Raw genomic sequence first — 26304 nt, 5'->3', positions numbered from 1 at the left:
ATGGTAGGCTTAGTGGGTATTGTTGGCAAAATGAAACAGTGACATTGATGGAAAACTTAATATCAAAACCTGTCTACTGCCTTACTGATGATAATTATTCGTTGGGGTGCAATCCTGCCGAGGAATAATTCGAGCATAATAAAGAATATGAATGAAATGGCTCTTTATTTATGGACACATTCATGTGCGGATCGTAAATACAGCGTACGATATTTAAAAGCTCTGCTGGGGACGCTTGCAATTAGGGGTCAAGAATGTTTGTGAGGAAAAGGCTGCTCTTCTTCTTCAAGAGCCTAAACCAGAGACGATAGTGATGTTGGCCGCTGGGGTCTGGAGTGAAGTCGACGTTCTAACTTATACCAAAGATGTTACATTGTGTTACTGTCGAGACTCTGGGCAGGCTGGACCATTTCCAGAATGATATTGTCCACAAAGCACTGTCTCACAGATGTTGGTTTTTGTCACGATGCGTCATCATGCCGATGCAATCAATGATCTCTGAACTGTTTCCTTACTGTACGCAGTACATAAAGAGCTCTATCAAGTGACAGAAAATGTCACAGATGCCAACAGTAAATGGCGTTTACAGTTTTATAGTCAGATAAATAGAATGGTCAACAACAGTCTGGCAAAGGAAATTCTAAACATAGTCTTGTCGATGAAAATCCAAACCTGGCTAACAGAATTTAACGAAGACCCAAACAAATTTGCATTGATGAGGAAAATCATTCAAGCTAGACCGAAAACTGGAAGGCTAATTCACGAACTCAAATTTGTTGGGAAGCGTACCCTAAAAAATTCAGGATACCCTAAAAAAGTCAGGATAAACAGAGGAAAGTACACCGAAACACACTGAAAGACTGATGTGGTACTAGGAGGGGAGGAGGGGGGGGGGAGACTTATGAAAAATGTGCTAAATATGTATAAACGCGCTCCTTAGTTGAGCATAATGAATAAACGAAGTATAACAAAAGGGAAATATTTATTTCGAGTTCAAAAACAAAACTCAGATGGTACAAGAAATATTGAGCCAGTGACAGAGTTGGTGCTGCTAATTTTTCCATCCGCTTTGCTATCAGTCTATGTATCTCGTAAGTCATGTTTCTGTCAGTTATTCACTTTTATTTCCGTAGGTAACATACTCGAAAATGAACTTCATACTTGCAAATTGTAGCAAATGGAATCGGTATTCCTAAGGCATTTTCCTAGCTGTTGGCGGCTACTATCAGTTGCTTCCCTAAAATGTTTTCTTTGTGGTTGTTTCTCGGCACGCTGAAAATTGTGTTAGGGCAGTTTCATGGTGATTTTCCAATTCAAGGAAGTTGTTCATAGAAATTATTAACGATGACATGTGATGACAAGATAAGAGGAAATGGTTCTGAAGTGCATCTGGTAAACAATATCAAATTTAAAAGCTAAACTAGCAACTAATTTGAAATTAAAAGTTTACAGTCGTTGAGGAGTTCCAGTTTTGACTGACTGACGAGAGACACGGGCATTTAATACGGAAACCATTCAAAAACTAATGGTTGTTCGACATGCATTCTTCCCCCGTCGGAGGTTCGAATCCTCCCTCGGGCATGGATGTGTGTCGTCCTTAGCTTATTTTAAGTTAGATTAAGTAGTGTGTAACCTTAGGGACCGATGACCTCAGCAGTTTGGTCCTATAAGACTTTACCACAAATTTCCAATTTTCCGACATGCACTGAAGAGGTGAATATTGGGAAATATTAGGAGAGGCAGAAGAAAAAAAGAAATGGATGAGGTAACAGACTGGGGTCGAAGATGTAATTACGAGTCTCGTGAAGATGAAATGCAGATAGGCGTATGATGGCGAACGGATGGTAGATGGACCAAGGTTTTTTTGCTCTGCTGCAAGAGATAAGGGAACACTTGCACCACGACCATATGGAAGATGAGTAGATGGCATTAAAAAATATGCGCGATCAACATGGATGCGTAATGTTGGGACCCGAGGTGCGCGGAAAAGTCTAGAGAAGGCTGTTATCCAACAGCGCTTGTCAAATGACCGATGATGATTATGAAGACGATGACGACGTACTAAATATTAGAGGCTAATAAATTGGTAATGACTGGTTATATTTTTAAATAATTTTTGCAGTTATTGTCTTTGAGATGGACGACATCAGATACTCCCCGCCACAACTATTACTTACTTGATCCGCAGGTACAATGGTGGTCACTAGTCGGGTACAACGATGGAGACGGAGCGGTTTTTCTGTTGGTGGATCTTTCATTACAATTTCCTTCTATTAAATACGAAGAGTGGAAGGTTCATGTAAACTGATGAGCCAAAATACTATGACCGTAGCCCACCGCGAGGGAGAACATCGTCTAATGGCGTTGCGAGCACGTGACGCGGTAAGGAAAATATGTAAGCAGAGCTTCGACGAATGGGGCATCGCTCTGGTGGCAATACATGCCGCAAATGGGGGAAATTCAATGACGAAATCTCAAATGGTTCAAATGGCTCTGAGCACTATGGGACTTAACATCTGAGGTCATCAGTCCCCTAGAACTTAGAAGCACTATGGAACTTAACATCTGAGGTTATGAGTCCCCTAGACTTAGAACTACTTAAACCTAACTAACCTAAGGACATCACACACATCCATACCCGAGGCAGGATTCGAACCTGCGACCGTAGCGGTCGCGCGGTTCCAGACTGAAGCTCCTAGAACCGCTCGGCCACACCGGTCGGCTAGTGAAGAAGGCGACCTTGACAAGGACAAACTGTTTGGCCCGGCATCTGGGTACCAGCAACTCGGTGACGACGATGCAGTTCGGCTGTTCGTAAGTAGTCGGATGATGGCGGTACTGGTGCACTTTTGATATCAATTTGATATTCAAATTATTTAAATTGATTAATTAATTGCCCTATACCCCCGTCCCCAGATGACGTCATGGGTTTTCGCCAGCCGGCATGTGAGTCCCTTCCAACCCCCCTACCCTCCTCCTCTCGTCCCCCCCACCCAACTGACTTGTTATCTTGAATTGCAAATTTTAGCAGGAAATTAAAAAATGACGGGAATTTCAAAAATGGCGATAATTTCTTTCTCCAAAGGCTTTGCTGTGTCCCCCCCCCCCTCACAGCCCAGTATTGGCGGGAAATTCAAAATTACAGTGCCCTTCCTGGGATTAGAACACCAGTCCTTCTGGGCAGAAAGTCAGAGTGTGTCCCTCAACACAGGGAAACTGTCCAGATGCAGGAGAGGAAGGTTAGGTTAGTGTACTTTACTTATTTTGGGTGGGAAACTAAAGCAAATATCGGCGCTAATTACATAATTAATCATGAAGACTGGAGCAGAAATCTACCAAGGCCTTATCGAAACCATGCCACGCAGAATCGCTCCTCTATTGCGGTCCAAACGTGGACCAACATCCTAATGTTAGGCAGTTTATCTTCTGGATGCACTGCGATGCTGAGTGAAAGATTCATTCAGGAAAGAATCCCATAACGTGTGGTTAAGTTATTTCTCGCTCGTCTCCTTACTGTCTTTTGTCCTTCTGTGACTGATTTCTGCAGACCAGAGACAGTATATCACTGCCACGAGATGGATCTGAAAACTGGAAGAGATGTGACGGTCGAGGTAAATTTGTGTAAATGGGTTGCGATTGGTGCCTGAATAGTTCATTTAGTACCAAGAGGGAACAATAAGACTGGAAGACCGAGAACGATGAGCTCTGATTCAAATGGATGTAAGACAGCGATATCATCTTTCGCCCCTTCTGTTCAATCTATACATCAAAGAAGCAATAACGCAAATAAAAGAAAGATTCAAGAACGGAATTAAAATTGACAGTGAAAGAATATCAATAATGAGTTTTTCTGATGACATTGATATCCTCAGTGGAAATGAAGAAGAATTACAGGGTTTGTTGAACAGGATGAACAGCCTAAGCAGAATATAGACAGAGAGTAAACTGAAGAAAGACGAAAGTACTGAAAATTAGCAAAAATGAGAATAGCGTGAAACTCAGCATCAAAACTGGGGATCACGGAGTATAAGTTAATGAATTCTGCTTCCTAGGAAGCAAAATAACCTTTGACGGAAGCAGCAAGGAGGACATAAAAAGCAGACTAACAGTGGCAAAAAAGGAATTCCTGGCTAAGAGAAGTGTACGAGCATCAAACACAGGCTTTAATTTGATTAAGAAATTTCTGACTAGTACGTTTGGAGCACAGCATTGTACGGTAGTGAAACATGGACTGTGGGAAACCCAGAACAAAAGAGAATCGAAAAATTTGAGGTGTTTTGCTACAGCAGAACGTTGAAAATGAGGTGGACTGAGTGATAAGGTGAGGAATGATGAGATTTTCCGCAGAATTGGCGAAGAAAGGAATAGATCGAAAACATCGTCAAGAACGGTGTGGTGGTGTGGTAAGTTCCTATGGGACCAAACTGCCGAGGTCATCGGTCCCTAGGCTTACACACTACTTAATATAACTTAAACTAACTTACCCTAAGGAAAACACACACACGCATGCCCGAGGGAGGACTCGAACCTCCGACGGGGGGAGCCTCGCAAACAGTGGCAAGGCGCCCTAGATCGCGCGGCTACTCCGCGCAGCACCGACAGGAAGAAGGGACGGAATGATAGGACATGTGTTAAGACATCAACGACGAACAGTAGATGGTAAAAACTGTAGAGGAAGACAGAGACTGCAATATATCCAGCAAATACTCGAGGACGTAGAGTGCAACTGCTACTCCGAGGTGAAAAGGTTGGCAGAAATTCGTGGCGGTCTGCGTCAAACAAGTCAGAAGACGGATGACTGTGAAAAACAAGGTATCGGGTTGAGTGCTGCAGTGGCACCTAGATTTAATCTACCAGTAAATTTCAAAGCAACTCACGCTCTGCTGCGTAGTGAAATATTAATTCCGGAACCTTTCCAACCAGTCTACCTCTGTCTGCGTTCCACATATCCATCTGCGTTTATCCTCCACTAACTGCTTTACGGGATGTAGCGGAAAGTACTTCAGGACCACTACAATTTCTCCCCTTTTCCTGTTCCATTCGCGAATTGGGAGGGGGAGAACGACTGTCGCTAAACCATCATATGAGCTTTAATATGTCTCGCTTTACTCGTTTTACAGATGGGTCATTTCGCCACGTATGTGGGAGTAAACAGTATTTTGACAGACTATTCTTGAAACCTAAACACATGTAGTTTTAACAGTAAACCTCTCTGCGACATAGCACGCCCGTCTTCAAGCGTCTGACACTGGAGTTCAATGATCTCACGTTGTTTAAACGAGACCATTAAAGCTCAGTGTGTTTCCTTGGAGCTCCTTCTAGTAAACCTACCCAATGAGGGTTTCAGATTGATGGCGGGACAATGTCACCGTTATCTGCATCTTTCGTGGGTGAATTAAAATTACTTTGGATTTTTCTAATCAATCCCAGTCTGGAGTCTGCGTTTCCCACACCTAATTTTATGTGATCTTTTCACTTTGAACTGTTTCCGACACTTAACTACCAGATATTTATCAGCTGCGACCGTTTCAAGTGCTCGGTGTCAGTAGCATAATCAACCGATAATGAGCTGGTTTACAGTCGAATGTGATACAGTTTGCAACCGCGTTTGTAGATTGTACAGGGCTGTCAGTTCGCTACCGCACTGCAGACAGCTACGGATTATGTCCACGTGAGATCACGTTATTTTTACAACTAGACTGAGGATTTCTTATTAGGCAATGTATTCGCTGTCCTCGACGTTTAGTCATCCTTAAATACAGCAATAATGTCGGGTATGTGCCACGAAAGTGCGGTAAAGCCATTACTGTCCATGTTATTCATTATCTAACGAAAGAGTCAAGCACTCAGAAGAAGAGAAGAAAGCGAAATGTAACTTAACGGGTTGAGAAGTGTGTGATTTCACTGATTACAGAATGAAGTCACATTTACGAAGAAATTGGCAGTATCAGCCCACTTATCAGTATGATGTCACATCCCTTCTGGCTTGGATGCATGCCATGATTCCGTTTGGAATAGCACCATGAAGCCGTTGTACACAAAAGCACTCCGTCATCAGGCACAAGTGGCCCATCGGGACCATCCGACCGCCGCGTCATCCTCAGTTGTAGAAGCGGATAGGAGGGGCGTGTAGTCAGCACACCGCTCTTCCGGTCGGTATGGTGGTTTTCTTTGACCGGAGCCGCTACTATTCGGTCGAGTAGCTCTTCAATTGGCAGCACGAGGCTGAGTTCACCCCGAAAAATGGCAACAGAGCATAGCGGCCCGGATGGCCTCCCATTCAAGTGGCGGCCACGCCCGACAGCGCTTAACTTCGGTGATCTCGCGGGAACCGGTGTATCCACTGTGGCAAAGCCGTTGCCCGTTGTACATAACAACTGTTGTAAATCGTCTTTGCGATCCTGGATATTGGCAGTGGGACAGATTTGACATCAGAGCTGCTCCCACACATTTGCTATCGGGGTCAGATATAGGAATCTTACAGGCCACGGAAATAGTTCAACATCACCCATTGACGTGAGCAGGAGACACAGGTCTGAATCCTGGCCTTGGTACAAATTTTAATTCGTTGCTTCAGTCTGTATAAATACATCAAACAGTGAGTTCATAGCAACATATGTATGGATAAACGGGCATTGTCCTGTCGAAAACTGGCTCCATGAAACCGTCGGAAGAGAGGTGACATATGAGGATGCAGCATATCCGTAGTGTATTGTTGTTCCGTCGTAGTTCCCTCAATCACTACAAGCCGAGACGCCGAGAGTAACACCTCTGTGGCTCTCCATAAAATTGGAAGAATGGGGCCTCTCCCCAAGTCGCCAGCATATCCGCCGCCGACGGTCACTGAGGGTAGTGCAGAACCAAGATTCATCGCTAAACAGAATGCGACGCTACTGAACAGAGGCCCGTCGTGCCCAGTCACGGCACCACTCCAAACACAGCCATTTGTGTTGCTGTGATAACGACAGCCAATGCATGGGACGACAATTCCCTGGTCCAGCTGCTGTAAGTCTCCGACCAACGGTTTGGGAATATGCAGAATGATGCAGGAGTCCATTACTTGTGCTCGGATGGCATGAGCAGATGTGAAGGGATTATGTGATGCATCGTGCACAATACTGTGATTTCCCATTGTGGTGGCGAGGCGTGGTCGACGGGGACATTGACGACGAGTATACTTGACCTCACGTTCCCATGCAGTCCAACATCAGATCACTTTCACATCCTAATGATCGACAAGTCTGGAGACTGCACGATTCAACGAGCCAACCAAGTAGAGACCCACTGTGAGAACCCTTTCGACTCTATCAAGTGCTGATAGCGCTGCCCTCACAGTGATCACTCAACATCTGACACTGTTAACAGCCTTATATACGCCACCAAGCCTAGTAAGAACAATAAACATGAACAACACGAGTGCATCTGGTGGCAGTTCCGCATGGCATAGAAAATTGCAATTCTCTTGACTTACATACCCGTCGAAGTTGTGCATGTGTACAGCATATGCGCTTCACTTTTTAATCACAACTTCAGGTAGGCTATTTTGGAGACAACACAGTGACATGTAAATAAGTTTTATTACACTAATAGTCTCTAAAATAGCAACATCACGAAGTCAACATGCGGCGAGCATAAGATTTGCGTAGATATATGAGAAGCATTTCCGTGCAACCGTACGTAGTAGGTAGAAGTAGTGTCATCTACATTCAGCATAAAACGAAAGATCACTCAGTGGGTATCTCATCCACAAATGGCATTCGAATGGTCTATGTCAGAGAGAAGATTGTGTTACACATGTATAAGAAAGAAAAACGTCTGCCACTATACACCATGTGATGAAAAGTATCCGGGCACCCCCCCCAAAAAATACGTTTTTCATATTAGGTGCATTGAGCTGCCATCTATGGCCAGGTTCTCCATATCAGCGACCTCAGTAGTCATTAGACATCGTGAGAGAACAGAACGGGGTACTTCGCGGTGCTCACAGACTTCGAACGTGATCAGGTGAATGGGTGTCACTTGTCTCATACGTCTGTATGCGAGATTTCCACACTCCTAAACATCCCTAGGTCCACTGTGTCCGACGTGATAGTGGAGTGGAAACGTGAAGGGACACGTGCAGCACAAAAAGCGTACAGGCCGACCTCATATGTTGACTGACAGAAACCGCCGATAGTTGGTAGAGGGTCGTCATGTGTGTAATAGGCAGACACCTTTCCAGACCATCACACAGGAATTCCAAACTACATCAGGATCCACTGCAAGTGCTATGACAGTTAGGCGGGGGGTGAGAAAACTTGAATTTCATGGTCGAGCGGCTGCTCATAAGCCACACATCACGCTGGTAAATGCCAAACGACGCCTCGCTTAGTGTACCGAGCGTAAACATAGGACGATCGAACAGCGGAAAAACGTTGTGTGGAGTGTCGTATCACGGTACACAATGTGACTATCCGATGGCAGGGTGTGAGTATGGCGAATGCCCGGTGAACGTCATCTGGCAGCGTGTGTAGTGTCAAAAGTAAAATTCGTTGGCGGTTGTTACGTTGTGGTCGTGTTTTTCATGGAGGGGTCTTGCACCCCTTGCTGTTTTGCGCGGCACTGTCATATCACAGGCTTACATTAATGTTTTAAAGCACCTTCTTGCTTCCCACTGTTGAAGACCAATTCGGGGATGGCGATTTCATCTTTCAACTTGTTCATAATGCACGGCCTTTGGCGGAATTGTTACAGGACAATAACATTCATGTAACTGACTGGCCTGCACAGAGTCCTGACCTGAATCGTATACAACACCTTTGAGACGTTTTGGAACGCCGACTTCGTGCCAGGCCTCACCGACCGAAGTAGACAGATTGGGCTGCCATTCCCCAAGAAACCTTCCAGCACCTGATTGATCGTATGCCTGCGAGAGTGGAAGCTGTCATCAAGGCTAAGGGTGAGCCAACACCATATTGAATTCCAGCATTACCGGTAGAGGGCGCCACGAACTTGTAAGTCATTTTCAGCCAGGTGTCCGGATACTTTTGATCACGTAGTGTATGTCAGAATTCGACAGCAGCAGGACTGTGGTCTGTCGAGACTGCTGTTTATCATACCTCAATATTGCTGCTTGCGTTGGTGGGGACTCAAAAACTGTAAGGCGAGTATGGAACCAATGGGGTCAGGAGGTCACCAAGTGGTCCCGTGCGACTTGCACCCTAGATGACCGCCATAGTGCTCACTCGGCTGTGCCAGATCGTACAGCTCTGACACGTACCTTGAGTCACGAAATGGGATTGTTTGCAACAAGATAAGTATCTACACACACAATGCGACGACATCAGGAGCACCACACTGTCATCATGGTGACCACAGATCTGGCTTCCACTGTCATGGGATCCGAGAGAAGCGCCCCGACAATAGTTCGCAACACTGGACACAGTGGCACCATGTCGTCGAGAACTAACATTGCCAGATTGCTTTCATCAACGGCATAAGGACCCAGTACCTCGTGTAATTTTATCAGGTGGACTAGTTAAAAAAACGCGATCAGCTTTTATTGCCACAGCCAATAATTTGGATTGAAAATATTACATTGTTGATGTGTTAATCTAAGTGGCTGTGTCCTATCTTCGAGATCTCCAATACAGTATCTTTCAACAAGTAACGCCAGACCACATAGTGTTCGTCCTATCATGACCTACCTCGACAGTGAGTGTGATCGACTGTTGTCCTGGCCACCACATTCTCCAGACCTCTCACCTAGCGAAAGCACCTGGTCATGGAGTGGCGTGACACAGGCACACCAACATTCGCTAGCTGCTACGATAGACGAACATAGAGTTGAAACTGCAATGAATCACATACACGTCTATGTCAAAAAAAAAATCCAAGTTCAGTAGGACTCCATGCCTAGTCAGGCTGGAGCCTCATATCTGGAAACGAAATGAACTGAAATGTCGTGTGGCTAGGGCCTTTCGACGAATAGACTGGTCGCCTGATGCAAGTCGTTTTAGTTGACGCCACTTCGGCGACCTGAACGCCAGTGATGATGGTATGACGATGATCATGATGTTGAAGACAACACAACACCCAGCCCCGTGGTGATAAAATCTCTGACCTGGCCTAGAATCGAACCTAGGGTCCTAGCATGGCATTAAGCTGCGCTGACCGCTCAGCTATGGAGGCAAACATGCTTCATGATTACCACAGCACTATGTTGGTCAGCATTATCACAACGTATTACGTTTAAGTGTGTCTGCCATGAGTAATCGAGGCGTCGTTCAAAGAGAGGTGTCCCATAGTAAAATTGGTACCTCACGACGGAACCACAAGACAGTCACTGCCGGACGCAGCCACGAATGAGAGACCTCGATGAAGACGCGCCCTCAAGATGTTCGATACGCCGCTGCTGCGGGAAGTCCACTTACGTCAGATCCTCTCATTAATAGCCCAATTTGACTGGAGCATCATCCAGGAGCGAGCTAGTATGATTAGTCACAACTGTGTACCAAAGTTAATAGTTAAAGGAATGCGTTATTTGACTATCGTTCATTGGTACTCAAAGCAATAAATAATTATCATTGTGTTCTCGACAGCAATATATATATTGTCATTTACGTGGACATGGACTGCATACAAGTCAAGTATTCTGTAATAAAGAGCTTAGCTAAATTGACCCAATAACCTCTGTGTGTGTTGTTGTAAGCGCTCGACCTCCTCCAAAAGTAAAATTATTGAACTATCATCTAGGTTGTTATAATATGTACTGAGGTGACGAAAATCATGGGATACCTCCTAACATCGTGTCTGGCCTCCTTTTGCGCGGCATACTTAAGCAATTTGACGTGTCCTGCTCTCAACAAGTCGTTGAAAGTCCACTGCAAAAATATTGAGCCATGCTGCCCAAATAGCCGTCCATAATTGCGAAAGTGTTGACGGTGCAGGATTCTGTGAACGAACTGACCTGTCAATAATGTCCCGTAAATGTTCGGTGAGATTCATGTCGGGCGATCTGGGTGGCGAATAATTTGTCCAAAATGATCTCCAAAGCAGCCGCTAACAATTGTGGCCTGGTGACGTGGAGCATTATCATCTATAAAAATTCCATCGTTAAACGACTGCAAATGGTCTCCCAGTGGCCGAAAATACCCATATTGCCAGTCAGTTTTCGGTTTAGTTGTACCAGAGCACAATTCCAGTTCATGTAAACACAGTCCACACCATTATGGAGCCACCAGCAGCTTGCAGAGTTCTTTCCTGACAACTCGAGTCCATGGCTTCGTGCGGTCTGCGTCACACTCGACCCCTACCGTCAGCTCTTAACACCTGAAATAGCGACTCATCTCCCTAGGCCACGGTTTTCCAGGTGTCTAGGGTAAAATCGATATGGTTACGAGCCCTGGAGAGGCGCTGTAGGCGATGCTGTTAGTAAAGGCATTCGCAACGGTCGTCTGCCGCTGTAGCTCATTAACGCAAATTTTGCGGCATAATTTTAATGGATACATTCGTAGTATGTGCCAAATCGGTTTCTACGATTATTTCACGTAATTCTGCTTGTTTGTTAGCACTGACAATTCTACGCAAACGCCGCTGCTCTCGGTCGTTAAGTGGAGGCTGTCGCTCGCTGTGTTTTTCCGTTGTAAGAGTTAATGCGTTAAATGTGGTATTCTCGGTACACCCTTGACGCTATGGATCTATGAATATTGAATTCGCTAACAATTTCCGAAATGGAATATCCCAAGCGTCTAGCTCCAACCACCATTCCGCGTTCAAATTCTGTTAATTCCCGTCGTGCGACCATAATCACGTCGGAAACCTCTTCACATTAATCATCTGGGTACACAGATGATAGCTCCGCCAATACACTGCCCTTGTATACCACGTGTACACGATACTACCGCAGTCTACACATGTGCACTTCGCTATCCCTTGACTTTCGTCGCTTCAGTGTATATAAAAATAATGTTAGCTGTAGTCCCTATTTTTAATTCTCACTCACATCTTATGATGAGACGACTGGTTTATAAGTCCACATGAAGCGAGGTAAACTGTGTAGGAAGCGAGACACTAGAAGAAGTGGACGCGTTTTGCCATTGGGGCAGCACAAGAACTGACGATCGCGGAAGTATAAGCATTCAATGCAGACTGGCAACAACTAGAAAAGTGTTTCTGAAAAAGATAAAATTTTAACACAAAATATAAATGTGTGTGAAAGTATTTTCTGTTAGTATTTGTGAAAAGTGTAATCTTGTACTGACGCGAAAAGTGAAAGATATACTCAGACAAGAAGAGAATAGAAGCTTTTAAAATGTGGAGCTACAGGAGGAGACGATAATCAGATGTGCAAATCGGATAACTACTGATGAAAACCTGATTCGAATCAGGGAAAAGTTCATGGAAAATCTGACTAAAAATGGATCGGTTAGTAGTACACATTCCCGGGCATCAGTTTAGTAACGACGGGAAGTGCAGGGGGTAAAAATAGTAGAGGGACACCAAGGTTTGACAATAGCAAGCATGTTCGCGTGGATGTGGGTATGCAGAGATGGATAGACGAGTGTGTAATACTGCATCAAACCAGTCTTCAGGGTGAAAACTACAACAATATCCACAGGCGATACCTCGTTTTGCAACTTGTTTATTGAGCCAACTTCGTAGGTTGTGGCTTGATCACTGTGGGTTATCGACAGATTGCCTGGCGAGAAGTAAGTTGGCAAACCACGGCGTTATTGAGGTGTGTCTTTGGCGTGCAACCTGTTGCGTGCTCCACGGCTTTTCGCAGGCGGCGCTCTGACGTGAGCTGAACGGCGCGGCGTCTGGTCCCTGTTTTCACTCCGGGTTTCGCCGCGTCGCGGCCAGATGGAGCGCGCGTCACTCAGCCGTCGTTTCCCGCCTTTGTACGAACACCAGTACCACAGACGATCATTTTCTAGCCCAAATTTTCGTAGTCCGCTTTTGTCTCCACAAATATGACTGCAATTTCAAAGTTAACTGAATTAACTGCCGTTAACCATTCATCGTGCGAGGAACACGTATCACTGCCAACTACATTGCCGGGACAAGCGACTTGTTCTCTGTTTCTCATGGCTTTAGGTCTGTAAAGGCGAGATAATTAATGAGACCCGCAACCATACGTGCATTACCCGTAGGCCTAGACATTAACGTATTGTAAACAATTTTAACTGGGCCCTATGTCAGACATCTGACTATAGGTTTGCCTCTGGCCTGAATTTTCGGCTGCAGAAATCAGCTCTCGTAATTTAGATTCCATTGATTAAGAAGGCAGCGGTTGACCATCACTTAAGTACTACATTGCCTGTCCTAGTCTTTATACTTTCCGTGAGTTACAACTTTCTGCCGTCGTTAATGAAATATATTTTTTGATATTTTCTGCGGAATAACTCCGCAACACTGGGAAGTCAATTAAAGTTGTGTTACAAACAGTCGTCACAATTTGCCTGCTGTTTATGGTTAGTCATACAGTTAATTTGTCAAATATACGCTGATTCGTTTTAACATTAAAGAACGTTACATCGGTAAATTAAACGTTGCGCTCTATACTTGTAAATATATTTAAGCCTTGCTAGATTTACTTATTTTACACCGAACATTATTTTTAATGTATGTGATACGCAAACAGCAGTCTGCCCATGAAATGAACATTTCAACGGACGGAGTGTTCTAAAGTAGCCTTTAGTAGTTACCGATTACATAACTCTCATTCAAATTGTAGTGAAATATAATTATTTTGAATTTAATGGACAACTGTATCACCAACCTGATGGTCTAGCCATGGGTAACCCACTAGCTGGTATCCTTGCAGACATCTTCATTAACTCCTTAGAAGAAAAAGTTTTCAAAAATTTCTCAGCTGCAACCTTAGGCATCCTTTCATATTCCCGATACGTTGATGACATTTTAATTCTTAACAAAGGACCTATTAACGGCATAGACAATATAGATCTTCAATGAACTTCGCGAGAAAGTCAGTTTTACAGTTGAACTAGAAAACGAACACCGTCAATTAAATTATCTGGATTTAACTTTAATCGACAATAACATTTCTTTCAACATTTACCGAAAAGAAACTTGCACATATCAAATCGTACCAGCTAGTTCTGCACACCTACATCTCACAAAAATGCCTTTTTTCATTCCTGCATACACAGAGCTGTTTCTACGCCCTTATCTGTTGAAAACCTCAATGCTGAGATAAATTTGATTAAAACTATCGCAGTTAATAATGGATACGAACCCACTATAGTAGATCATATCTTTAAGCAGAAAACTAACAGGGTTACTACTCTCGGTTCCTCCAATACCGAACGGCAAGAAATGAAAAATTTTGCATTCCGTTTTTAGGGCCTACCTCTTACAGAATCCAGCGCCTCCTTAAAAACAGATATAACTGCAATGTTACATTCTCCACTAATAATAACCTGAAAACCAATCTCCTTCACAATTTAAAATCAGTAGGTTCCCCTTTGTTACATTCAGGAGTCTGTAAAATGATTTGCGACACATGTCCTTCATATTATATAGGACAAACAGGGCGAGCTTTTTCAGTCAGATATAAAGAGCATCTATTGGGGAAAACAGGCACTAAAATTCATAATTCTTCTTTCGCTGATCATTTGCTGATCACAGGCCACAATCCTAAGGAAATTAATGAAAATAAAATTCTGCCCACAGAGAAAAAAGGGCGTAGACTTGATGTTCTTGAGGAAATGGAAATATTCAAACACTTCTCTCTCAATGATAACCTTATTCTTAATGAACAGTTACAATTACGTAACAAGAATTTTTTCAATGGCTTCAAACCTTTACTGAAGGATCCTTAAAAGATATTTTTCATCTATGTCAATTTTTCCTCATGTTTTTTCTGAAATGTTGTTTTCCTCCCCATACTCTTATTGCAGTTTAATCACTTACTGTGTTTTACTGTAACAACTTACTGAAAAATAATTTTCATAATTTCTTAGTGCTTTTAAATTATATCTTCGTACTATAAAATGTTTAAAAGTTGTAGGCACATCTGCTATACAAACTGCTGTAACCTTTCTATCACGTAAAGCAGATGTTACCAATTTTCATCACTAGATGGCGTGACACCTCGTGTCCACATCGTAGTATAGCCGGCGCATGCGCCACACAGTCTGATGCCACCTGTTTCAGTATACACAAGCAGCCCTTAGCGGAAATCTTTAATTTTTAGCTAGAAATGGCAGTAAAACTTTTAAGTATGATGTTTTATTATGTGACGTGGCCTTTTTGGTGTTAAAATTGTATGACGAGAGCTGTTATGCTCTACTTTTTATGTATGTAAGTACATCTTTATATACGAATATTAATTATTACTGCCTTGTATTTTTCTTATTAATGACTAACTTTGTATCCCCCTTATTCAGGTAATATAAATTTTGATGAAGACTCCCTTAGTTTATGAGTGGAAACCATGGTTAATTCGACTATAAAATCCATTGCAACCAGTGGGCTGTCTTTACTATACAAAAAAGCCTTTAGTATGCTTTATGGAATAGTGCGAAAGTCAGACAGCAGCTTGTACGACAGAAACAGGATGCACGTGTGATTATACAGCAAATCAGTAAGAAGGGTCTTGGAGACGTCAAGAACACCTACACTGATGAGCCAAAACATTATGACCACGACCACAGCGAGGTTGTGTGCTGCCTTGTGACGCTGAGGGCACGTGACGCTGTAGAAGAAGAGTGTGAGTGGAGCAGAGACGAATAAAGCGGAAATCCGACTTGAGAGACTTCCACAATGTTGTGGCTGAGTGCCTGGGAGAGAGCATCTCCGAAAAGGCGAAGCTGGTTAGCTGTTCGCGTGCTACTGTCGTGACCACCTATGGAAAGTGGTTGAAGAATATTGAAACCACGAATAGGCGTCAAGATGCTGGGCGTCCACACCTCATCACAGAACATAGGAGGGATCGGAGGCTTGCCCGCACTCTAAAGCAGGATAGGCAGCGATCTGTGGCAGACCTGACGACCAACTACAGAGCTGGCGTAGGCACAAGTGTTTTGGAGCCCGCCGTTCAGCGCACAGTGTTGAACATTGTGTTCCGCAGCAGAAGACCCCTACGTGTTCCCAATTTGACCCAACAAATCGTCAATTACGATTATAATGGGCGCGGTATCATCGAGATTGGGCCGCGGATCAATGGAATAGCGTCGTCTGGTCGCATGAATCCCGTTAACTGTTAAATCAGGTCGATGGTCGTGTCGAGATACGAGGGGCGTTTGAAAAGTCTTTGCACAAATAAAAACTACTTACATGTTTGGGGTAAACCTTTTTGATTTTTCGACATAGTCTCCTTTTAGACTTATAAACTTCATCCAACGCTGTTCTAATTTGTTGATCCCTTCCGAATCTGCACTATAGCTATTAGTTGCTGCAATCACCTCCTCATTTGAATAAAATATTTGTCCCACCAGCCATTTCTTCAAATTGGGGAACAAATAATAGTCTGAGGGAGCCAACTCTGGAGAATAGGGGGGGATGTGAAACGAGTTGGAATCCTATTTCCATTAATTTTGCTACCACAACTGCTGAGGTGTGTGCTGGTGCATTGTCGTGAAGGAAAAGGACTTTTCTGCGGTCCAATCGCCGGCGTTTTTCTTGCAGCTCGTTTTCAAACGGTCCAATAACGATGAATAATATGCACCTGTAATTGTTTTACCCTTTTCCAGATAATCGTTGAGGATTATCCCTTGCGGATCCCAAAAGATAGTCGCCATAACCTTTCCGCCCGAAGGACTGGTCTTCGCCTTTTTTGGTGCAGATTCTCCCTTGGTAACCCATTGTTTAGATTATTGTTTGGTCTCAGGAGTATAGTAATGTATCCATGTTTCATCCACAGTGACGAAACGACGCTTAAAGTCCTACGGATTTTTCCTAAACAGCTGCAAACCATCCTTGCAACACTCCGCACGAGTCCACTTTTGGTCAGGTGTGAGCAATCGCGGAACCCATCTTGTGGATAGCTTCCTCATCAAAATGTTTATGCAAAATATTATGTACACGTTCATTCGAGATGCCCACAGCACTAACAATCTCACACACCTTCACTCTTCTGTCATCCATCGCCACATCATGGATTTTATCAAATATTTCTGGAGTCATAACCTCCACAGGGCAACCAGAACGTTCAGCAACACTTGTGTCCATATGGCCACTCCGAAAATTTCGAAACCACTTATAAACTGTTCTAATCAAAGGTGCGGAGTCACCGTAATGTTTATCAAGCTTCTCTTTAGTCTACTGAGGCATTTTGCCTTTCATAAAGTAATGTTTAATCACCACACGAAATTCTTTTTCGTCAATTTTTTGACAATCACCCGACTTCCTTGATTCACACGAACGCCAAACACAAAGAAATAGTCCAATGTGGCTGTAACTTGGTGTGCGTTCTTTCCAAAGATGCTACTAACTAAACATGACCTCGATACGCGCCGGTGGTGCCATCACTCGGACTTCGCCCGAACTTTTCAAACGCCCCTCGTACACCGTCATCCAGGCAAATGGCTGGTCAAAACGTACGGCGCCACAGACACAGGCTGGTGGGAGCAGTATTTGTATTATTTTACAGGGGACATTCACCTGGGCTTCCATGGAACCTACGGCAGTAACCGACGGCACCATGACAGCTGTGGACTACGTGACCGTTTTTAGAGACCAACTGTAACCCCTTGCTCATGACGTTTTCCTTAACAGCGATGATGTCTGGTTTGTGGGGCGCTCAACTGCGCGGTCATCAGCGCCCGTACAAAGTTCCAATTTTTACACAGTTCCAATTTTTTCACAGTTCAATCTAGACACTGTAACGAATGACGATGATGAAATGATGAGGACAACACAAACACCCAGTCCCCAGGCAGAGAAAATCCCCAACCCGGATCAACAGCGATGGCATCTTCCAGAAGGATAATGGTCTCTGTCACAAAGCCGTAATTGTGCTGCAGTTGTTTGAGGAGCATGGTATCGAACTCACACTGATGTCTTGGCCATCAAATTCAGCTTATCGGAATCCGATGAAACCCAAGTGAGACGCTATTGGGCACCAGCTCCGCGCCCACAAACCAAACATCCGTAAATTACGGGAAGTGCGTAACCTTTGCGTAGGCATCTGCTGCCACAAACCTCTGGAAACCTGTTAAGTACTTGTCGAATCCATGGCACGCAGAATCACTGCTGAGCTGCGTTCCAGAAGTGGACCAACATGCTTCCAAGTAAGTGGGCATAATGTTTTGGATCATCAGTGTACACACTATACAGGGAACAGAATTCTGAAGCTAATATTGTGTTACTCCCCTACAAATGTGTAAATTGCCTGAATTGCTAACAGACGAAAATTATAACACTGTTTTGTCCATTAACTTTTAACCACAAAATAATTATTACTGCGCATAGCTTCATCGATGTACGCTCTTGTCCTCAAAACAGTAATTACTGCGGTTATCTGTATGTGTGGAGAGACCTCTACTCATGCCGCGCGGGGTAGCCGTACGGTCTTAGGCACATAGTCACGACACCTAGTCATCTCCGTCCCTCGGGCATGGGTGTGTGTATTGTCTTTAGCGTAATTTAGTTTAAGTTAGATTAAGTAGTGTATAAGCTTAGGGACCGATGACCTCAGCTGTTTGGTCTCATAGGCTCTTACCACCAATTTCCAATTTACCTCTACTCACGGACTTACTGCTTTTATAGTGTGAACAGAAATAGACAAAACTTTCTCGAAAGACTACATACTTTCTCACTCGTTGATATCTCTATTTTTGGGCCATGCGACTGAGACAGTTACACTGCGTTTTTGTTTCGGAGAGAAATAACCAGTCTGCAGCTACATGTACTGTTTTGTTGGATGAATGACCAAGTTAGACCACTAAGTATTCAGATCTCATTAGGCCCCTGATGCTAGTATCATATTCCTTGATGTTCTCTCAAGTACAAGCGTAGGAAGGTTTTGGATTTAAGAGAAGAATCCAAATTTGAATACAGGACAGGCTCGAAAACATTTTTCCACATAGGCGACATCGCATTTGGCGTCGCCCTCCTCCCGTCCAGATATTAACTGCCTTTCCTTGGGCTCTTGATAACGACTTTAAAAATAAATCTAAATCCAGTGATCGGGAAAACGTTTTTTTTTCTTTTAAAGTAAGTACTACATAGATATTATTCTGTAGTAAATAAATTTCTGAATCCTACCCCAGTGTTAAATATCAAAAGAAGGAACAATTCATTTACATTTAAGGGAACATCTGATATCTTTAAAAGCCTTTTGTGAAATCAGAAAGAACTAGACCTACTGCATTCTTCCAGCTTCAAAAAATGTGGCATCTATTAAACTGAGTGTTGTTAAGGTAAGCCTTGGTTGAAGCTTGAGTCTAGTTAGATGGTGACTTAATAGAAAAGTTTACATTCCAAATACAGTTATACTAAATGGGAAAACATTTGATATTGAAGTTCTAAACCTGCCCTGGCCAAATGTGAGGCTAAAAAATCAGTATAAAATTTAGAATAATAGAGATTTAAAAGAGCAATTGAGAAGTTGAAGATACATCTACCGATAGCTCAGTGACTGATCATCCGAGGATGACATGTGCGCGTTTGAGACTGTTCTGCAGAGAATCATATCTGATCTCCAAGGTATGCTCATTCTTGTGAGGACAGATGGGGATTTGCTGAAATAGCGACCTAGAGACTGCGTTCTGACTACTTGTCTCCTCGGTATTGCCACCCAATGAAGCAGCGACAAATCGAAGGCCTGCAGGACGGAAGCAGTTTTTAGTTTCTTACATCGGTATTGATCTGATCGACAAGAGAACAATTTGGTAACAAGCAACGTAAATTATTGGTTCGGTTGTAGGACTGCAGATATTCAGATACTCTAGAACGCTGTTATTCATGGAGTGGCTTCCTTGCTTATGTAGTTCATTTTTATAAATAGTTACTTTGGAATTAGAATCACGATGCTAAACTTGTTTAGCACAGAAAATATTCTTCGAATTTCGTAGCACGCGTTTGTGTGAGAGTACAATTTATTGCTATACACGATATTGCGCACCCAAATTTTGAAGCTTTCTTTTTACTGAAATAACCAGTCGTGGAAGTAATATAGCATATTAAAAATTAAGGACTCAGCTGGGATTTGAATCCGACCTCCTGCATCCAAAGCAGAAATCATACCCCTTTCTTTTTTTCAGTGTTATTTATTAACAAAAACAACAAATTACTGGCATTAATTAAAAATACAACTGGAAATGAATAAACTGGCAGGGAAACAGAATTAACATCTGAACAAAGGTACAGTGTGTATGCAGTTAGCTTTATAATAGCATTAGCTAACACAAATTTGACCTGCAGGATGTGTAAAATCTATCAGTTAATGTGTTTCATATTTTATTTGATACAACAAAATTCAGTTGAAATTCTTCTTGGGTTTTTGGCTGGGTACAAGCATTAATTTTTGGTGGCATGTCTCACAAATGAAAATTTGTGCAATATCAGTGATCTTACCCAGGTGAACACCCAAGAAGAATTTAAATTACATATTCAACAGAAAAGGGATCAACAAATAAGAACAGCGTTGGATGAAGTCTAAAAGGAGACTATGTCGAAAATTTTCTTAATTCAGTTTCCTTTTAGCTTATTTATGGCAACTGTAACAACCTTTTTAAGTATACATAATTTTAAAAGAAATTCAAAGTACAATACGCTCCTAAGAAAAATGTACTTGAACAGATAGTGGTTACTGCTGGGTGCAGGAACCTATGAATCAATTATGGCCCTCTAGTAACAGTTTAGTGCGTTATTGCGGATTCCATAGTGAATGAGAAACAAATTCTGGAGATCATTAGCACTGGATCCTCTTGTTATTACATCAGCAGCTGTTGTGAGGAAATACATTTTACTGAAGACAACAACATTAATGGAAAAAATGTATGAATAAATCTAGTCACTCCTAACGGTGTAGGTATTGTTATTGATTTTTGTTGAAGAGCTGTTCGCAGAGGAGAAACACAAGCTTGAGACCACATGAAAAGACTTTTATTTGTGGATCTGATTCTTCTGAATGACATGTTTCTGTTCTTGCAATGTCATTTTCAAACGACTTAATCTTTCTTCTGCTTGGCTGCATCTGCACTGTGCTTCATGTAACTGTCGCTGGAGGCGAATAAGCAAAGCGTTGTTCCGTTTCTTTAATATTAGTATTTCTTCTTTCAGTTTTGTTTCTGTTTGCAAATTCATATTTATTTGCCTTCTGTTCTCAGCAATTTTGTTCTCTAGTAGTTTCTTCCTTGTGTAGAGAGTATCTCTCTTCTTCCTCACAGTTTGATCACACATATTTGCAGCAGACGACAGTTTGTTATCACCGTATTTCTCCATTATCTGATAATATCTGTTGTGATGAACCATTTCATGTGACAGTATTAAGCTGGCTTTCGATTGCTGAAACTGCTTGTCACCTGTTGCAAATGAAATATTTTCAGTTTTTTCATACAGGTTCTGTAATGACGTCATTATATCAGCAATTGATTCTTTTAAATTATTTAGCTGCATCTCAGAATTTCTTCTCTTTCGAAGTACTCCCTCATATTCATTTTTCTCATTCTGATGTTGTAGTTTCACTTTTTCCAAATCCTGCCTTGCTATGTCAACTTGTTTTTCAACTTCATTTTGTTTCTTGAACACTTCATCCAGTATAGATGACAAGTCGACTATTTCTTCATTCGTAGTCATGACATTAGCTCTATGCATTTTTTTCCCCGGTGTCCGTTCAACTGTGGTCATGGACACAAGCAAACTCTCTCTTCCTTCATTTGTCTCACAAAGTGTACGCAACAGCTGCGCCTCGTTCTTTACGACAAATCGAAGTCAAGTCCTGCAGGACGGAAACAAACACAGTTTTAGTTTCTTACGTCGATATGGATCTGATCGACAAGAGAACACTTTGGTAACAAAATGGAATAACTAACAACGGAAATATTGGTTCGGTTATAGGACTGCAGATATTCAAATACTCGAAAACGCTGTTTTTCATGAAGTCGCTTCTTTGCTTATGTAGTTCTTTAGTTACTTTGGAAATAGAATTACGATGCTAAACTTGTTTAGCACAGAAAATATTTTTCGAATATCGTAGCACGGATTTATGTGAGAGTACAGTCTATATCTATACACGATATTGTGCAACCAAATTTTGAAACTTTTGTTCTTTCTACTGAAATAATCAGTCGTGGAAGTAATATAGCATATTAAAAATTTAGGGCTCAGCCGGGATTTGAACCCGGGACCTCCTGCACCCAAAGCAGGAATCATACCCCTAGACCACTGAGCCACACGAGTTGTACTACTATTTTACGTCAATATACACACAGTGTAAGTAAGTTTTCGCCTGGGTTCAGTAATTTATAGATATTGTATATCTATATTATTATTATCCTTTTTATCTAACCGCTTTTGCTCAGCGAAGGTAAAATTTCAAGGCGACATGAGTCATTCATGTGCAGATGTCAGATTGTGTTATCTTTAATCTTGATTAACAACACGATTCATTCTCGAACATCCGCTTGGAATTAGAAAAACAAAATAATAATCGAATCCTGTCTTCAGCAGACGAAACGGGCGGCGTTGTTTTTACAAGGCGAGAAAAGCATTGGAGAAAGTTTAGACAGACATTAACATTCTCAATTGTATTACCTGATGCTTTATCTAGTAGCATACATTTGACGGTCCTTCATAATCAGGGCATTTTAGTCATAAAGCGTTCTACATAAACGTACGTCCTTGCGATATTCTGCTACAGCTGTCTGTGGGGGCGGATAACCGCTGTACCAGCTGAAGCCTAACTGAAGGACACCCCGATTAGCAAACAGCCTCATGGGGTTGTGCACCGCAGAGGAAAACCTTTTCGTGAGACAAACGGATTGACGCATACATCACAGCAACTATATAAAACAGAAACGCGAAATATAAAGATGCCTCTAACAGGCCTCCGAAACCTTAATAAAGTATGCAGTTGCAAAATGAGTAGTTGTTTATAAACATGTGAATTAATTGGAGGAAACCGACTAATCTTATTAGCACAAAGGAATATGAAAAACAAGAAAAGACTGAACAATAAGTACCAGTATAGGCTTGTAAAGCCTCATAAATAAAGCTTTGAGTGGGATGAACTTCTGTTACAACAGAGTAAAATTTGAAGTAAGGATGAATATTAAACAATCTAGCAACCGAGATTGTGACGTGGCTTCTGTACGATGCTGATTGTTTATTCTTTACACTTTGTTAGACAAAGAGTTTACTATTACATGTACCTTACCCTATTTGTGCTGTTTATACAAATATATTTACAGTAAAGGAGATTAATTGACCCTACAACGCACGCAAATCGAAATACTTAAAAGAAATAATCGTTACCTTTCGAAGCTAAATAGTACAAACTCATATGGCCAACAGGGCAATATAACTGACAGAAATCCTGTTCTGCACATCCGGACTTACGCCATACACAGTTTTACTGCATAGCTGGGCAATGATCTTATTTCGACGTACCAGAGATGACAATAGCTCCAAGTATGGCCATCAGTATCTGTGAAGAACGAATCAATGACTGTCGCGGGGCGTACACTGCACTGAAGTTTTCTGACTGATTAAAACTGTATAATTGATCCTTACCTTACGCAGACAACCCTTTTACAAGACGGATAAGAAGAGGTTAATTTTTCAGGTTCTCCGTAGGTCGCGCCTGAATAGCTCAGCCGGTAACATTCTAAATCAGCATTACGATTCTGCATTAAACTTAATAGCGTATTACCAAAGGCAGTGACTACATGATGGAAGCTGGGGAGGGTCTTTTCAACGGCTCGGACTGATACAATGTTTAATTGTCTGAATGATAACATTTCATCTCATAGCCCGTCACTGAATGACGTAAAACTTAACTCTTTTTTTCTTTTCTGAACAGTGTCGACTGTGAAGCCAGTTTAATGCCTTAGCTCACGAGATAACTTTTCTGTAAAGTACATTACGAGGTGGGGTCTCTCTATGTTTAAACCGAGATTTAAGGCGTAATTCATCTGAAATTTTTAATTTAAGCTATATAACATTTACTTTTACAGTTATTTAGGTGCTGTTTAAATACTCTTACTTTTTATCACACAAAATCACATAGTTTTGTGGGGGTTTTTTCAACAGTGCACATAAACGAACGGTTTGAGAACTTTATTTTGCATTCTGAATAATCATGATATCTCTCTAGCAAGTAAATTTTTACATAAAACTAATTACTAGGGTTTAAACCTGCCTACAAAAACTATTCTCGATAGACACAAACAGTAAGTCTGCAAAACTGACACAATGCAGGAATCTAAATTTTTCTCTATCATTACTCAAGACACATTTGATTTTAACTAAACTGTAAGGCGTTCATTGGAGAAAGAGAAAGGCCCCATTATAACTGTCCTGAATTTCTTCGTCTGAATGTTCCTCCGCTAGCACAAATGTCATTAATGGCTATGTAAAACCATCGTCACTTTCGTCATTTCTTGATTTGTATCACTGACATCTTCCTTCATCCAACAGACCAGCAATTTCATCAAACTTGGAGCCGTTAAAACTGACACGTTCCTGCGAACACATTTTGTACTATAATGAACAAAACAAATACGTAGACCAGGTGACGCGTGAAGGAGACCACAACACGTGCCAGTAACACATGTCAACAGCAAAAAAGAAAGAAAAAAAAGCGATAATGCAGCCGACAACAAAACATTGTGGGTTTATAAGCATTCCGCCAGAACTGATCTTAGAGTGCGAGTTCCAGAATTTTAGTGCGGTCTGAGAGACCACACCTCGTGCATTAGGGTTTAACTCGCCAATTTCCACATGTAATCACGTAACCGTAGTAGCAGACTCGTCACCTTATCGAACTTCACAGTCAAAGGCATGACATAGATTGTATGTGCTGTAGTAATTGTTCAGCTTATCACACAATCATTCGTTCATAGAGCTTTTGATTGTTAGGCCTGACAATGTGGCCAATCTCCTACGATTACTACATTACAAGAGAAAGTTGACGAGTTCTTGGATTTGTGACGGTACAGCTCTTGCTACTCCAAACAACTGCTTGCCGTCTGAAGCAAACGTACATTCCCTGTACCCGAAGAAACAATGGTAAAATTATTACGCGAAGCTGAACTTAAGTGCAGTAGCCCTGTGGGGACTGCAGAGCAGTGTCTCAGTATTTCGTTAATCCTATCGCTTAACAGGCTTAAAATTTTTACTATCAGACTGATCGTGGGTAGAACTAACCAAGTCAGAGGCAACATTACCAGACGGTATGGATATATAGCCTATGTACATTTAATACACCATCGAATAATATCAAATGATCTGGGATAACATAATGGAAAGTTTCATGGCCAAGGATGTATGACACTCTTCATTCGCGTAACAATGCAGGTTATAACGCCGTATATTCATGCAACTGTGTTGAAACTACTTGGATGTAAACCACTATATCTGTGGAATAAAACTTAACAAAAACCTGTAAGTTATCTACTGACGCAATTGTGTCAGCGCATTTACTTATCAGACATCCCCACACAGCACTTACTAAACATCAAAATCTCAATCAATGAAGTTAAGTAATGATTGCAGCGATTATGCAATGCTGCTGTTTCAGTTCCTTTTGAACACTACTCTGTGCAAAGCAGCACAAAATAGTTTTCGTGTCTCCGTAAAAGTGACTGACACAATTATCTCTTGTACAGATTTTAAATCTAGCAAGAATTTTTTTACTGGTTACTGAACTCAGCGGTTGTTCAGGACAGAGGAACTAAGCTGCACTACGCAAAATGATTTACGCGAACACACATTTTAGTGTTTTAACTTCGCAATTATTTCATTGTGAATGCTGAGGGCGGTCAATTTTGCAACACAAATCTCATCTATCCTGCGAATAGTACGAGATGGTGGCATTACTGTACCTTTGCGATGATGGAATTTGGTGTCATCGATGCTATTATGAGCACATCACCATTCTGTCTCCATCTGCCTGGACTTCTTCCTCAGAACAGCAGTTTAAACTGCTCATAGCATCATTCTGCTGATGCCTATTTTCAGGATGGATAACGACGAGCGTCACTACAATGCCTCTTTCATGAAGTGAATACCACACTGCTCAGCGTTCTTTGTTTGGGCGCAACCCATCAACAAGGAGTTTTTAAAAACGAGCACGCTGGACCACTTGTATAGCTACGGCACTTTCGAACTTACTCTTATCACAATTTAGATTAC

General features: G+C 42.1%; 2 protein-coding genes and 1 non-coding gene across 3 annotated transcripts in view; 1 reads left to right on the top strand and 2 right to left on the bottom strand.

Moving 5' to 3' along the window:
• The window catches only part of LOC124617385, a 1108641-nt gene that overhangs the window by 219932 nt on the left and 862405 nt on the right, over nucleotides 1-26304 (top strand). The gene's annotated exons all lie outside the window — the stretch shown is intronic.
• Nucleotides 20658-23546, bottom strand: LOC124617401 (early endosome antigen 1-like). Its single transcript, XM_047145261.1, has 2 exons — nucleotides 23425-23546; nucleotides 20658-21889 (listed from the first exon to the last, which is right to left on the bottom strand). Exon 2 carries the CDS (start codon nucleotides 21796-21798, stop codon nucleotides 21055-21057), a length of 744 nt encoding a protein of 247 aa, XP_047001217.1. The 5' UTR covers nucleotides 21799-21889; nucleotides 23425-23546; the 3' UTR covers nucleotides 20658-21054.
• On the bottom strand, nucleotides 22271-22342 carry Trnap-ugg. The gene has a single exon. It is a non-coding gene; the product is annotated as a tRNA-Pro (tRNA).

Source organism: Schistocerca americana, chromosome 1 (genome assembly GCF_021461395.2).
Source record: "Schistocerca americana isolate TAMUIC-IGC-003095 chromosome 1, iqSchAmer2.1, whole genome shotgun sequence".
Lineage (NCBI taxonomy): Eukaryota > Metazoa > Arthropoda > Insecta > Orthoptera > Acrididae > Schistocerca > Schistocerca americana.
This window is presented reverse-complemented; position numbering and strand designations above follow the sequence as displayed.